Raw genomic sequence first — 14,619 nt, forward strand, 5'->3', positions numbered from 1 at the left:
TCAGCGGCTTGCAGCCTCCTGGAGTCCAACCTGCTGCAGCATGCCTTGGCTCATGGTGAAGGGGGGTGGGCGGCCAGTAAGATGGTACGTCTGTAAAGCATTCGTCGGGACTCTCAAGCTCGAGTGATGAGAAGGCCCAGATGCAGTGTTCGGCTGGCTCGTGGGGATGTTCTCTGCCGTCCGCGTTCCAGGTAGATCCGAGCGCATAGGAACGACGCTCGGGCCATGACTAGCCAGGCTGTGGACGACTCGAATGCGCTCCATTCTGCTCTCATCTTCTTCTTGAGACCCCTCGCCATTGGACGCAGAGCGGCAGCAATTTGACGGCCAGCTGCAGGACCATTTCCAACTCGGCCGCTTCAGTTTCCCCTGGCTGAGGATCAGTAGATCCACGTCCTTGCGATACCAAAAGAGCTCACCTTGCGGCGCTGATCACAGCCGGCTCGGTCATGCCTGCCTGGCCCGAGTCTCCGCCGTGTTCTGGAACGGCAAGTACTGATGTGTCGAATGTGAGGGGAACGTCTTCGTATGGGCTTGTTGTATTGACGGGAAGGTCGCTGAGCCATTCTTCCGACAGAACATTGCGACGTGGAGGTACATCTGGCGCGGATGTATGAGATTCACCGCCATGGACATGGACTTGAGGCCAAGGCACGTCATCCAAGCTGGACTCATCGCCCGAGAATACGGTACCATCCCGTGTATGATCGCCAAGCGATTGAGCCCCCGCGGACATATTCCTTTCCACCTGCTGTGGCCCCACCGCACCTCCTGTCTCGCAGTCCTCCTCGAAGACTGTGTGGGTACCCTCTGTACCTCCACCTCTGCTCTGTGCCGGCAAAAGTTGACTGTTCGCATCTCCGCCGCCTGCAAGTCGCGAGATGGGGTATCGGATCATTTCCGCAGACTTATGTATCTCTCCCGTCATGCCTTGAGGTCTTCTACAACCGTAGAGATGCTCACTGGTTGATGATCTGCTTGTAATACGAGCTTGGAGGCGAGTGATAGGTGAAAAGGACGGGAGAAAGTGAGTGGCAAAAGTAACCCAGATGTTGATCTCGCCGTCGAGAAATGATGGGTGGCGAGGCGGAGTCTCTCCCAGGATGACCCAAACACGAAGCTGTGTCCAGCCGCAGCACGACATGAGAGACTTGGCCAACTCTCCGAAACGAAGGCTGAAAGGAGAAGGCATCAAGACGTGCACGTGCTTTGAAGGCTCCGCCGCGTTGCCTGCAGTAGGACTGCCCACAAGAGGAGTAGCCACTTTGAATCTGCGACTGCTCTCTAGCACATTCCATGTCGCCCAGAGACAGGACATCGAAGTATCGAGCTGAAAAACCCAATGGCTGTGAGAACACAAGAGCTGTATATGTGCGGGCTGTCTATCCAATAAGACCTCATGCAGACGTAGCTCGCCAGCTTCCCACGCCCAAGTACGCGGCAAGGAGGTCGAGCACATTCCCCTCAATCACGATGTAGCGAGATCTTTATAGGCAGTCAGAGCGGCTGGGTAATTGCATTCAACTCCAGTCACGGTCCAAGCGTTGCATAGATAGGGAACTCTATTTGTCAGGCCATCATCGATCTCGGAAGACTGATTTCCACGGTCGAAACTCAGCTGCCCTCGGTGGTCGACGCCTTGCGGGACTGCTGGCTTGAGCCCGGAGCAGCCGACAGCTCTTGACACTCCTCGTTCGTCCCGGTCTCATTGGTCTTGCTTCTGTTCACCATCCACTTTCTGGTGGTCCGCGAGCTGGTGGGAGAGGTGGACGAAGCGCCCGCGCCTGTTTTGTCACTGTGCCAACTGGCCGACATGGAATGTTTGCGGACTCCGACCGGCGGTGATGTTCTGGACTTCTGCAAGCTACCGTCGTAAGCGCAAACTTCCTCTGTATAGGTGTAGAGAGGGGAGAGGGCCCCCAGCTTACAGTGACAGCAGACTGCGAGAGAGTGATTCAGGCCCATCTTCGTCGCTGCTGGTGTCGTCGAAAACACTCGTGGGCTCTCGGGACAAGGCATCCTCCAAATCGCTGCGCTCCGTCGGTGTCTTGCGCTCCAGCATCGCTGCGCGATGGTCCTTGACCGTCGTGTCTGAAAGGTCGTCTGCCGGATTCCTCACAGTGACTCCCTGTGGATTCTTGCCCCCTGCCTCTTTGCCACCCGTCTCCCTCTTGTTTTTGCCCAATCTGAAAGGCATCGCTGCCCGGTACACGTGTTAAGTGTAATGACTGGATGCTCAAGGGAGTGTTGTATGTTGGCTGTAGGAGCATAGCGGCGTGTCGCTGGGCGACTGCGCCGACAGATCTCAGAACAGGAGCACGTCGCTGGATGTCCTTGCGACGTCGCAGCGACGTCACGGCGTCGCGGCGCCGCGCCGGCGCCGACTGGATCTGAGATAGCGCTAGGTGAATATCCGGGATAGTCACTGTACGGGCCGGACAGAATTGTCTGTCCGGGTGTCCGGACACTTTACATTAGTGTCGGACTGACGGCGCTGAGTGGCGGCGAGGCAACGCCGCCACCCAAGTATCCTATAGCACATAGAGACGTGAGACGTCGTCTAGCGACGTCCCAGCGACTCGTCGGCGTCGTGTCGTCGCGTCGGTGTCGCGACGCAGCGACGCCAGCAGGACTATATAAGTAGACCTGATCGTGTCCAATGCATCTTGATTCTGCTTTTGTACTTCTACCTTCCAAACTTCAACGTTGTAGCTGGATCAGTAGCAACAGACTGTAAGGGAAAGGTAGTCTGGAGGCAATGCGAACTGACAAAGCGGTGCTCCTCTTTATAATCCTCCTGCTCCAGGCCAGCCGACCCTCAAGCACATTTACAGGTCAGCCAAGATCGTAGAATCTCCGCGCAATCAGTGACCCCTTTGTGCCTGATAGCTCTGGTCACGAGCTTGCACGCTCTCCCCTTTATCTTCTCAGTTCCGGCGCTTATGCCGGTCATTTGGTCATATGAGCATGTGTGAATAGGAAGGCGCGTAGCGGGCTTCGAAACGGCCCACTGGATGGAGGAAAGCGAGAGTGGCGTTTCGTCGACGGGTGGCGAAATATAGGGTGGCGAACGGAAGGTGGCCAATCACGTGCAAGTAGTTAGGATCCAGTAAAGTGCTGACCGTGCCGGGATGTGAGAAAGCAAGATGTATCACAGCTCTAGTGCTCCCCAGATGCTCCCTGCTCACGTATGGCGTCTGGCCGACAACGCTTCAAGCTTCGAGTCCACTTGGACTTTGCGCTTGGCGAAGAATCAGGCATCAGAGTGCTGAAGGGTGTGACCTCCTCAATGGAGCATGTGAGAAGGATCAATAGTCCAAGTGAGCATGCGTCTGTAGCCACAGTCGTGTAGCTACAGTCTATGCAGTCTATGACTGTAGCTATCGCATGCGAGAGTTGCGTTGCACATACTCTAGCTGAGCTGCAACTTGGCTGCAACACTGCCTTAAGCTTCAGCGCTCAGCTTCTGTGCGCCTAAAAATAGAAATGACGCAACTTACGTACTTGCGCGATTTGTTGACTTTGATATGGTCGACTTCTCGATGATAGACATGGTAGACATGTACCATCAGTCAGCGCGATCGTAATGGTGGCTATTGACATCAATAATGTCTCGCTGGCGCTCTCTGTAGTGGGCGGGTACGTCTGTAGTATCGGCCTCGTCTCCTATCTGCTGAAAGAGCGCCTCTTCGTGTGTAAGTCCCTGTCGCCTAGATCGTCGAATCCAGTATCGCCTGCTAACAAATGAACAGCCGAAGCACTATTGGCCACCATCGCAGGTATCATATTCGGACCGCTATGTGCGAATATATTCAACCCCCTCGACTGGGTTGGCGGGAGCGAAAAAGACCTGGAAAGCCTCACGCATCAAATCACTCGGATCGTCATTGCCATCCAAGTGCTCTTTACAGGAATCTCCCTGCCCAAGGCGTATCTTCGGAAAGAATGGCTCAGTCTTACAACGCTGTTGCTGCCGATCATGACGACAGCCTGGTTCGTCACCAGTCTGCTGGTGTGGGGCTTGATACCTGGTCTATCATTCGTGGAAGCCCTGGTCATTGGGAGTTGCGTTACCCCGACAGATCCGGTATTGGCAAACTCCATTTGCAAGGGTGAGCAACTAGTGCTGGAATGGCCCTGATACTAGGTCGATTTGCAGAGGAACATGTCCCCCTCAGCGTCCGGAACATCATCGTGGCGGAAGCAGGAGCGAACGATGGCTTGGGCTTCCCGTTCTTGTTCATCCCGCTTTACCTGATTCTCATCCACGAACCAACACACCGGTGGCATACTGTCGGAGGAGCAGTTTTGGAATGGTGAGTCTAGCCTTGGCACAGCGTGCTGAGTCTAGGTTTTACAACATCGTTCTGTATCAGATCGTCCTCTCGTGTATCCTCGGAACTATCATTGGCTATATCGCACGCAAGGCATTGCGGTTTGCGGAAAGCAAAGAGTAAATAGTTATGACGTCTGGCAACGTCAGATGATGGAAAGGAAGAGTACTTCTTGCTGACACGCAGGCTCATCGACCACGAGTCTTTCCTCGCCTTCGGCGTCGCCCTTACGTTCTTCACTCTCGGCATCGTCGGAATCATTGGCTCGGATGATATTCTTTGCTGCTTCGTCGTGGGCAACAGCTTCACTTGGGACGACTGGTTTCGAAAAGAGACGGAGGATCACGCTTTCCAAGATGTTATTGACAACTTGATCAACAGTGTACGTGACCGTCCTCCTTGTGCCCTCTGGCCGGTGCTGATTGCAGGCAATCTTCATCTACGTGGGGGCCATCCTACCCTGGAGTCACTTTGGGGAGTGGTACGGTATAACCCCGTGGCGATTGGTTATCCTGGGTATCCTGGTGATGCTGGTCAGGCGACTTCCATGGGTCATGCTATGGGTAAGTCATCTTGAACTGCTCAGCTGACTTGTCAGAGCAAATTTATTCCCGCTTTGCCATCATGGCGCGAATCCCTCTTTGCCGGATTCTTTGGACCCATCGGTAAGTCCGACATCAAATCCGTGTCTATCTTTGGCTGGAGTATAGCTGACTAATCTTCAGGTGTCGGCGCGGTGTTCTATGTGCAAATAGCTCTAGAAACCTTGCCCGACAACCCCGAGTCGACACATCTGCGCGAAGTCATCACTCCCGTCGTGTACTTCCTCGTTCTCACCTCGATTATCGTCCACGGAGTAACCATCCCAATCGGCAAAGCAGGATCAAGGGCGCGTACTTTGACGTTCAGTCGATCCAACACAAACAATAACAACGATGGTACTGAAGGATCCGGAGCTAGTGAGAGCGGAGGAGGTAGACGAGGGAATCTACACGACGTCTCGCGATTGCCTCCCCCCATCTCGGCGGGTATGGGCCAACTGCCCATTCGCGAGACAGACAGTGCGTCCTCGGTAACCCAATCTCCAGCGCAAATGGAAATGCCTGATTCGGCGGACCGGATGAAAGGGGGAAGGGACGTCAGGTTCCATGATGAGAGCTAGGTCCTCTTGTAAACATATAGTGCTCATGCGATGGTGACTCGCATATCTGATAGAGTCCATGACCTGGCTGGATGATACATGGGCAGTGTACAGTTGATATCATGCTCTGCAAACACTGCATTATATCGAACGCTTAGCTAGCCACTCCAGGAAGCAAGGCACATCTTCCGCTATACTACTCGGTAGGCTCACCCTGGTGAGTATCTGTGGAATGCTCCCTGCCATATCAGCATATCCAATCACCCTCGGAATGGGAGGAAAACGATTCTACTCACCACCAGCATCACTGCTTGTCGCCATCCGCCATTCCACGGATCTTCCACCTTCCGTCTCCTGTATACGCTCAACAGAGACATACTTTCCACGCACCCTCGACTTCTCCTTCCCCTCTTTTGGTACACAATCAGGATGATGGAATGGGATCGAGACTGCGTAATATCAGCCTCGACCCAAGATTCAACCGTATGATGTACGACGGTAACTTACTGTTGATGAATGCCCGTTCCCCTCTGGGATCTGGTTTCGTCTCTTTCGTGAGCAATAAGATGACGAATGTTCTTGGTGTGCTAGGCGGTGGAGTCTTGAAGGCAAGTCTCCAGACCTCGGCGACTTTCGGTTGAAAGACTTGGAGACGGTCACTCTCCTTTAGCGCTTCGATGTATTCCTGCTCGTGCTGTGAACAAGTCAGGTCTGGGCGTAGCATCAGGATCAGAGTCTGTCACTCACTAATGAGTGATCCTCCATCAAGCCTGACCGAAAGCGCTCATATATGCCCGCTTGCGAAGACCCTCCCGCAGTGACGCTCTCGGCAGTATGTCTTGATGTACGACCGCACCAGTGCTCGGATATGCCCAACGACCTGCTGATCTAGCAGCTCAGTACTTAAGTACCGTAAGGCGCGAGGCGTGTGCAGTGTAGCGCCGGCGACCTACCTCGCCAGATTGCAGCACTCTGATTTTGACCATCCCTCCACATTTGGACGATTTGGCTTTCCAGCCGCTGAGTTTTGATCAGCCCTATAGCTCCCTGACATGAGAAGATGTAGAACTCACTCCATAGAGTCGACTAGTCTATCACCGAAAGCCAAAATCTCGTCCAGCCAATCATCGAAGCCTTGAGATGCGGGATCCGGTACATCCTGAACGTCAGAATCTGGACCTTGTGGCGCGATGTCGATGGCCGTCCGAGCGAGCTTACAGCCTGCGTCAAAGGTTTCAAGTCAAGCGGTAGCCTCATCGAGCGCGCTCGGCTGTCGATAGTAACAAGACAAGGTTGTGGGCAAAGTAGTGTAGGCAAGAGGCCAAGAGTGGAGGCGATGGTCAGGCGCGACCACGAAGTCAGCTCAATACGTCATCGCGAAGCTAGGCACTTCTATATCAGAGCCAGTGATGATCTACTACTCACAGCTGCATGAAGGTTACACCGCTCAAGACCTATCTATAGGAAACAACTATACACATTACCCTCCCCTCGTACGCCCCACGATCTGAATACAACAGTCCCTCCGCTATCCACACGAAAACCATCTACCACCACTCCACCCGTACCCCACCCGAACCCAAAAGGTGAACACCGCTTAACCCATAACCCTTTATCTTCCCTATCCTCTTTTCGCCGCAGCTCCTACTTGGCCCGCTTCTCCGCCTTGACCCTCGCGATCCTCGGAACCCTCGGCGCCGGCACAGGCGCCCGCGCAGGCACCTCGATTGGAGGTCGCGGCAACGCCGCCCTGGCCGCCGCATCCGGATGAACCGCCGCCCCATATCTCTCCAATTGCTGCTCGCCGAACCTCCGCCAATCCTCCACCCTGTCCCCTAGCGCCGGTACCGCCTGCCACTGCGCGGCGAGGTTGGCAGCATACCGTAGCCCCTCGGCCCCCAAAGGTTGAACAGGTTGCCCCGGTTGAGGATACGGCTGAGGTTCAACGGCGGGTGCGACTCGTACACCGCGTCCTCCGGGGGCAGCAGCTGCTGCCGGCGCGGGTGCCGGTACCGGAGCGGCCGGTCCAGGTGGGGCCGGCAGTCCAGCCGCCGCAGCGTCTCGCGCCGCCCGTTCCGCTCGGAAGATCGCCATAAGCCGGCGCGCCTCGGCGGGGTTGTATCCCGGGTTCGCGATGCCCTCTGGAAGCTCCCGCAACTGGGCCGCTTGGATAGCGTCCAGCTGCAGCATCTGCCGTCGCTGGTCCTCCGCTGCGAGAAAGGCGCCTTCGCGCAAGCGTTGCACTTGAGCTCGGTAAAGAGCCTCGAGCTGGGGACCGTCGGCAGCCCCTTGGTATTGGGCGTTAAACTGTGCTGCAATGGGGTCGAGTACATGCTGATGATGGTGGTGGTGGTGGTGGTGGTGGGCTTGGTGGTGAGGACGGTGAGGGTGTGGGACCTCCGGGGGTGGCGGGACGTGCAGATCGGCATCGGCAATAGCGACCCCGTCAGCTTCGGCTGCGGCGCGGGCGCGTTCTTGAGCGGCAGCTCGGGCGGCAACGACCTGATCATCAGTCAGAATCGCAATACGGGAAAAAGAAAAGCCTACCTCGGCGGTCTCGGCGACTCTTCCGTAATCCCAAAGAATACACTTCCCAGAAACTCTTGGCGCGTGATAATCCGCAGGATCTACAAGTCAGCTCATGATCTACCACCGATATACGTCACTTGACTCACTTTGGTCGAAGTGAGCATATCCATTGGTGATGATCTTTCGGCAGACATAGCACGAGACGGTTTGGCATTGATTGCACTATTGTCATCAGCCACTACATCTCGACTCTGATGTATCACTCACGATAATCTTGTTGCACCCAGCCCCATCCTTGACGAATGGCTTCCCACAGGTCGGTTTCGGGCATTTCCGGATCAGTGCCTCCGACATGGCGTCCTCGACTGTATGTCGCTTGTCCGCTCTCAACTCGGCTTCATTTTCTGATTGATCAGCTCTGAACTCTGACGACGAAAAGCAAGATCAAGCTCACCCTCGCACGTCTTGGGCAGGTGCTCGACCCGACGACATTTCCGACAACTGACCGTCCCGCAGTCGGGCGCCATACACCTAAACAGTTTCTCGTGTGGGTTATCGATGATCGCCGAGTAGTCACACCGGGGACACGCTTCCAGGCCGTCGATGTTGGCGAGTTTGAGCTCGGCGGCCTGCTTGAGGCGGTGGTATAGGAGGAGGGACTTGGTAGCGAGGAGCCGGGTGAGTTCCGAGTCGGGGAAGAGGGACGTGCAGCCTGAAACGTCCATGCAAGTGATGGCCTATACGTCAGCTTTGTCTGAAGGGCCACGAGATGCTACGTACATGGCTGTGTTCGCCGAGTTTGGTCTCGCAGTACTGGGTAGTGCAGTCGCGGCAGAAGAGATGGCCTTCAGAGCACTGGAACATGTTCTCCTGGTCATGTCAGCTCATCGTTCCGCCCTCGGGACCACAGTGAAGTTACGACAGCTTACCATGAGCTCGTCCGTGAAGCAACATCCGCACTCCATTCCACCTCCATTCCCCAGTGCCTCCGCACGAGCCATCTCCCTCGCCTTTTGCGCATCGCTCTCCTCAGCCTCTCTACCTGTTTTCGTCAGCTACTGCACTTGTCCTGTGCATCACGCACTTCGTAACTCACGCAGATGATCCGCGAGCCACTTGCGCTCCATATCATACATCGTCCGCCCGTCCCTCTTTCGCTGCGCGACGAACGGATTGTTGGGATCGGCCCCTTCGTCTTCGGTGTATGGCTCGTTCAGCAGTCCTTTCGCCTTGCCTTTGGCATTCCGTCCGACTTTGAGGGGGATGTAGGGCTTGTCGGCGTTTTGGGATTGGGCAAGCAAGGCAAAGTAGGCAGGAGCGAGGAGGGAGCCGGTAGTCCTAAAGGCCGCTTTGACACTGAATGGTCAGTCGACTTCCCGTTGTCATAAGGAAATGAGCTTACTGAGGCATTGGAATCATAGGCAGCAGCTCCAGCAACAGATTCTGACTCTGGTCGTCGTAGAATGCTCCACGCCGCTCGTCCTTCTTGTACTCGACCGACCGGAACGCCTCCTCGGCCACTTTATCCACCACCTTGCTCTTCGAACTCCCAGCCTCGCCCTTCTTCGCCTTGGGGTATCCGCCCACCACGTCAAACGCCATCTGAATGACCGTCATCGCCGGATTGTCAATCTTGCCCATCGCCATGGTGTTGGAAATACGCTCGAGGGCCCAGTCGGTGCAGATGTCCGGGAGGACTTCGAGGACGACGGGGATGAAGTCGGTTGCGAGCCGAGGCTCGGGCTGGGCGGGTTGGGGGAGGGGGTCAATGCGGGGTTGTACGGCCGCGGGAAGAAGATGGAGGGCAGCAGGTGGAGCAGCGGCGGGTGCAGGTGGGAGTGCGACGGGTGGAGCAGCGGCGGCGGGCACTTGCGGTTGGTCAAGAGGAGCAGGTCTCGCCGCCGCAGGAGCAAGGACAGGGGCGGCCGCGGGGAGGTTCCTTTCCGGTACGCCCAGACCGCCCCACCCCAGAGGCACCTCCATAGCATCCTCGTCACCGAATGCGATATGCATCATTGGCTCTCGAGGCGCTGGGACCGGTGCCGCCGCCGCCCGACTCGGACCCGCCACAGGCTGCTCCGCGCCGCCGAACACATTTCCGCCGCTTGGTTTTCGGCCCCGCTTTACCGGACGACCTGCCGCGCCCGCAGTGCCATTGACGGCGGAACCGAGGGTGTAGGCATTGGCTGGACCAGCACCGCGTCCCTTCCCCGCCTTGACCGGAGGAGGCGAGGAGGACGCCCGACGTTTCCTCCCCCTACTCGGACCGGCTTTCGGTGTCTTTTCATCTTCCTCCGCCTCGCCCTCCTCCTCGCTCTCAGACAGCAGATCAATGAGAATCTGCTTCTTCCGCATATGCACTGGGGCTTCGTCTAAAACTTCAACATCATCCGACATGCCGTCCGAGGCTGCGTCGGAGGAGAGGTATGGACCGGGTGGTAGGAGGGGAAGGCGGATGTTGTCAAAGTCAAAGTCGGGGTCGAGGTCGGGACCGGAGAGGTCGATAAAAGGTAAGAGAGCCTTGGACCTGGCTTTGACCTTGGCGGTGGCGGGGGCGGGGCCGGGACGAAGATTTGCGTTTAGATGAGGGACAGATGATAGATTGGCTGGGTTGGCGGGTTGGGCGGCCTGAGGTGGTGAGCTTGAGAACGCACAGGGCACACTCGACGTAGCGCAGCGACAAGGACAAGAATTAAAGATGAAGAGCACTCACGAAAGCCATCATCGGATGTATCTCCGCGTTTACTCTCGTCGGGGTCAGAACGCCTCCTCGAGCCGAGCTTGTCACGGAGGTATGTCTCACCTCCCCCGCGTGGTCCTGTCCCACTCGTACCAGTCGAGAGGTCCGTGGGGAGCTCGCAGATGCGAGAGGTGTCGCTTGCTGTACTGAGCGAGGTCTCTCACAGCATGTATATACTAGCACTACACAAGAGGAAGAGAGGAGAAGGCAAGAGTGAGAGCGGGCGAGAGCTCCGGCTGAGGTGGACATCGTCGCGTCGGAATTCCGGATTCTGCTCGACAGTCAAATGAATTTCCGGATCCGGCTGAAATTGGTAACCTTAACCGGATTAAATCCCCGGTCTAGTCCGTGCGTACTGACGTAAGCGCGCCAGACGACACCGCGTTCCTCGCGAGCTCGAGATCATCGTTCACATACCTCTCACCATTCTCATATTTAACCTCAGTAACGCCATCAACAGCTACAAGCAGGCTTTCAGCTCGCTCTACCGACCCCAGAAATTCACTCCGACCCGCCAAAAAAACACAGAAACCGGCTTGTTATAGCTCTAGATCAGCATGTTCTTGACAAGGTTGGTCTATCTCTCGACCCCCTTTCGCGAAGCATGGAAGCTATACAGCTCAGCTACCGTCGCGACAGGACAGAGCTGACTTACTAGATCAGAATATGACCGTGGTGTCAACACCTTCTCACCTGAGGTAAGCTCCTGACTCCCAATCAAGACCTTTCAAGCTGATCTCGTTAGGGTCGATTGTTCCAAGGTGAGCTTCCAGCGAGGGGTTCCAATGAAGAGAGAGGCCTAGCTGACTGCCTCAGTCGAATATGCTATGGAAGCTATCAAAGTGAGTGCTCCCCCCCTTGCTATATCTTGACTTCTCCTTTCCACCACGCTGTGACTTCGAGATCATCAGCTGATCCCCAGCTCGGCTCCACCACAGTCGGCATAACGACCCCACACGGCGTCATCCTCGCTGTCGAAAAGCGAGTCCCCTCCCCGCTCATCGAATCCTCATCCATCGAAAAGATCATGGAGATTGATGCGCACGTCGGATGCGCCATGTCGGGTCTCACGGCCGATGCGCGCACGATGGTCGACCATGCGCGGGTGACGAGCCAGATGCACGCGTTCACGTATGACGAGAAGATTGGGGTGGAGAGCTGTACTCAGGCAGTGTGTGATTTGGCGCTGAGGTTTGGAGAGAGTGTGGAGGATGACGATGCGTTGATGGTGAGTTTGGGTCCACGGTGACGGGGTCAGCCGGAGGGGTGTCAAGACGCAGCGTTGAGCCGCTCCCTCGGCCCAGCCGATGGAGTTGGAGTCAGGAGCCAGGTGGGCACAGCTGATAAGTAGTCACGGCCATTCGGTGTCGCTCTTTTGATTGCAGGCATCGACGAGAAGGGACCGCAACTGTGAGCTGAACAGCCCGCAATACCACCGGGTGAAATCAAAGCTGACCGCCCAGGTACCACACCGACCCATCAGGTACTTTCACCCGGTATGACGCCAAGGCGATAGGAAGTGGATCCGACGCGGCGCAACAGAGTCTGCAGGATGCTTACCACCGGGTACGTCGAACAGCGCATCGCCACCTACTCCCCCTTCTCCCAGTCTGCCAGTCATGTAGACAGACCAATCTACTCTCGTCATGATCATGCGATGATACATGCTGACAAAGCAGCAAATGACCCTGGAAGAAGCGGCCGGTCTCGCACTCAAGGTGTTGAAGCAAGTGATGGAGGAGAAGTTGGACGAGAACAACGTTCAGCTCGCAAGGGTGAGCTGTCCTCCTACGGCTTGAAAGCTTGGTGTCCAAGCTGACAATATAGGTCACACCCGAGAAGGGATTCCAGATCCTGGCAGAGGCGGAGCTGAAGGAGAGGATCGAGGCTATCGCCGCGTAGAGATGTAGAAGTGTGAATGCAGTACAATATCGAATGCCCTGCCTTCGTCTTGAAGCATAGCTGCACCCGTATTATGTACATTGCCTCCTATGCTACTACACAGGTCTAGCTATTATAGTCTCATGTAGTACTCCCCACCCTGAAGATCTTGACGCACCCCCACCCCCATCCCGCCGCACGATCCCATACGCCCCCTAAGCCTTTCTTCATCTCTTCCTCGGTGGGCTGCTTGTGTCCATCCCGTAGCTCCACCATGAGCCCTATCCCTACTTCCTCCATGTCCTCGGCTTCCTCCATACTCGTTCCACCCTGCCCTGGCTCGACATCGGCCTGTATCGAGCGCCTACGCGGGACGAGGATCTTCAGATCTGCCCATTCCAGCCATGGCCCCACCCATCCCTGCGCGCCGCCTTTCCGACTCGGCTCGCCTAGGGCAGACACAAACTCCCGGCCTATGCTCTCCGAGGTGATGAGGAATGGCTCGGGTCTTCCTCCCGCTTGTTTTCCTTCCTCTACGCCCTCCACCTCCAGCAGAGTGGCTTCCGCAGCAGCTGGAGCGACAGTGGGTAAGGCAGCGCCCGAGTTGCCAGCAGGTGGTGCAGGCTGAGGAGGAACGACTGGCGCCCGCGCGAGCTGCGTCACGAGAGGTAGTGCCGGCGGGGTGTACATCGGGGGAGCACGACGTCTGCTCGATCCGGCTGAGGGGACGGAGACACCAGGGACGGGATTGTATATGTCGATCCGGTCTAGTTCCCATTGCACAGCAGAGGGGGAAGAGGAAGATGGGGAGTAAATGAGGTCGAGCCCGAGAGGGAGGTATGTGTGGTATTGGGCATCGGGATAGGACTTGACGGTCGGCTCAGGTGGGACTGTGGACGAGGTCGAGTTGGAATTGGAAGGAGAGGAGGAGAGGGAGAGGAGGAAGTCGTTGATGAGTGCTGAGGATGGCGGTTGAGCGAGTAGGGGTAAGATTGTGGCAGCGGAAAGCGGAGTGATGTGGCTTGCTGAGGACATGGCTGACTTGTAGCTCGAGCTCTCAGCCGAGGCGATGACAGGTGCAAGGAGGAGGCAGAGGAGGAGAGCTGCTTGAGCGAAGATTGAGCTGGCTGGGTTGTCTGGGGCCCCTCGGCGACATTTTGCGACCGAGAGTGGCGGTGGCGGTGGCGAGTGTGAGTGTGGCAACTGTAATACGGTGCGCCTCCTCAGCCCATCTCGACGGCAGGTACCCTGATCCCAAGCTCGCTGGCAGCTAGCCATGAGCATGGAACAGCTGATATGCTGTATCACCAATCGATATCTGCTTCGGTCGCTGCGGTCGAAGTACCCCATGGGTTGTACCCGCTCATGGATAGTGCCACACCCGCTCCGACTAGTAACAGGCCGGCCCCTCCCCAAGCTGCGTACGAAATGGAAGGTAAGCAGCTTGTATCGGAGTTTTCATCGGTATTGGAGCTCTCGGTCGGCGATGGGTAGACGGTGCTGCTGGCAGGGACGGTAGAATCGTAAGTGTGCAGAGAGGAGCGGAGTGCACTCCAGCCTGACTTGGTTCCTTCCTTCTTCGGCAGGTCTGAGCGCAACGAATGACGGGTGCGATAAGTCTTGGTATCCTTCGAGACTCTCCCTTTGCAGCTTGCTATGATTGAGCGCAGGCTACTGGCGTAGAAGGACAAGTTGCTGATTGAGTAGGGTAGGTGCATATCTGCGTAACGAGCTCTATAGCTATATATAGTGTAACTAGTCGAGCGGAAAGGTGGCGTCACAGAGTGAGGGTAAGCGATACTTTTATGGGTGAAAGATATGTCAAGCATACATACTCAACAGTATAGGTGAGACCTGGAACATGCAGTCCATAAAAGGATATGCTGAATGACACTGGCGCTTTCTAGCACAACCCAGAAGGACCGAAGGTACGCTCAAGTTACGCTGTCGCAGTTTTGCCACCCGCGCCACGCGGACGCTGGGATCGAGCGTGC

General features: G+C 56.3%; 6 protein-coding genes across 6 annotated transcripts; 2 read left to right on the forward strand and 4 right to left on the reverse strand.

Moving 5' to 3' along the window:
* Nucleotides 1-1,614: 1,614 nt before the first annotated feature.
* On the reverse strand, nt 1,615-2,542 carry MKK02DRAFT_30120 (uncharacterized protein; the record flags this gene model as incomplete). The annotated part of the gene is made up of 4 exons (XM_053087978.1): nt 1,615-1,864; nt 1,929-2,186; nt 2,230-2,467; nt 2,491-2,542. 4 exons carry the CDS (start codon nt 2,540-2,542, stop codon nt 1,615-1,617), a joined length of 798 nt encoding a protein of 265 aa, XP_052942032.1.
* A 1,044-nt stretch (nt 2,543-3,586) lies between these two features.
* Nucleotides 3,587-5,496, forward strand: MKK02DRAFT_20775 (Sodium/hydrogen exchanger family-domain-containing protein; the record flags this gene model as incomplete). Its single annotated transcript, XM_053086311.1, has 8 exons — nt 3,587-3,695; nt 3,753-4,112; nt 4,148-4,316; nt 4,352-4,453; nt 4,521-4,716; nt 4,763-4,897; nt 4,933-4,999; nt 5,060-5,496. 8 exons carry the CDS (start codon nt 3,587-3,589, stop codon nt 5,494-5,496), a joined length of 1,575 nt encoding a protein of 524 aa, XP_052942033.1.
* A 120-nt stretch (nt 5,497-5,616) lies between these two features.
* Nucleotides 5,617-6,199, reverse strand: MKK02DRAFT_20263 (uncharacterized protein; the record flags this gene model as incomplete). The annotated part of the gene is made up of 3 exons (XM_053086229.1): nt 5,617-5,710; nt 5,768-5,924; nt 5,983-6,199. 3 exons carry the CDS (start codon nt 6,197-6,199, stop codon nt 5,617-5,619), a joined length of 468 nt encoding a protein of 155 aa, XP_052942034.1.
* Nucleotides 6,200-7,119: 920 nt separating this feature from the next.
* MKK02DRAFT_40562 (uncharacterized protein) lies at nt 7,120-10,726 on the reverse strand (the record flags this gene model as incomplete). The annotated part of the gene is made up of 10 exons (XM_053091152.1): nt 7,120-7,977; nt 8,023-8,102; nt 8,151-8,226; nt 8,272-8,408; nt 8,459-8,741; nt 8,785-8,874; nt 8,934-9,046; nt 9,101-9,360; nt 9,407-10,632; nt 10,718-10,726. 10 exons carry the CDS (start codon nt 10,724-10,726, stop codon nt 7,120-7,122), a joined length of 3,132 nt encoding a protein of 1,043 aa, XP_052942035.1.
* Nucleotides 10,727-11,301: 575 nt separating this feature from the next.
* On the forward strand, nt 11,302-12,646 carry MKK02DRAFT_40563 (20S proteasome subunit; the record flags this gene model as incomplete). The annotated part of the gene is made up of 9 exons (XM_053091153.1): nt 11,302-11,315; nt 11,403-11,442; nt 11,490-11,505; nt 11,561-11,586; nt 11,667-11,972; nt 12,096-12,154; nt 12,208-12,310; nt 12,424-12,519; nt 12,572-12,646. 9 exons carry the CDS (start codon nt 11,302-11,304, stop codon nt 12,644-12,646), a joined length of 735 nt encoding a protein of 244 aa, XP_052942036.1.
* Nucleotides 12,647-12,766: 120 nt separating this feature from the next.
* MKK02DRAFT_40564 (uncharacterized protein) lies at nt 12,767-13,660 on the reverse strand (the record flags this gene model as incomplete). Its single annotated transcript, XM_053091154.1, has 1 exon — nt 12,767-13,660. One exon carries the CDS (start codon nt 13,658-13,660, stop codon nt 12,767-12,769), a length of 894 nt encoding a protein of 297 aa, XP_052942037.1.
* Nucleotides 13,661-14,619: the final 959 nt, after the last annotated feature.

Source organism: Dioszegia hungarica (assembly GCF_025882075.1).
Source record: "Dioszegia hungarica strain PDD-24b-2 chromosome Unknown MKK02contig_25, whole genome shotgun sequence".
NCBI classification, from domain to species: Eukaryota; Fungi; Basidiomycota; class Tremellomycetes; order Tremellales; family Bulleribasidiaceae; genus Dioszegia; species Dioszegia hungarica.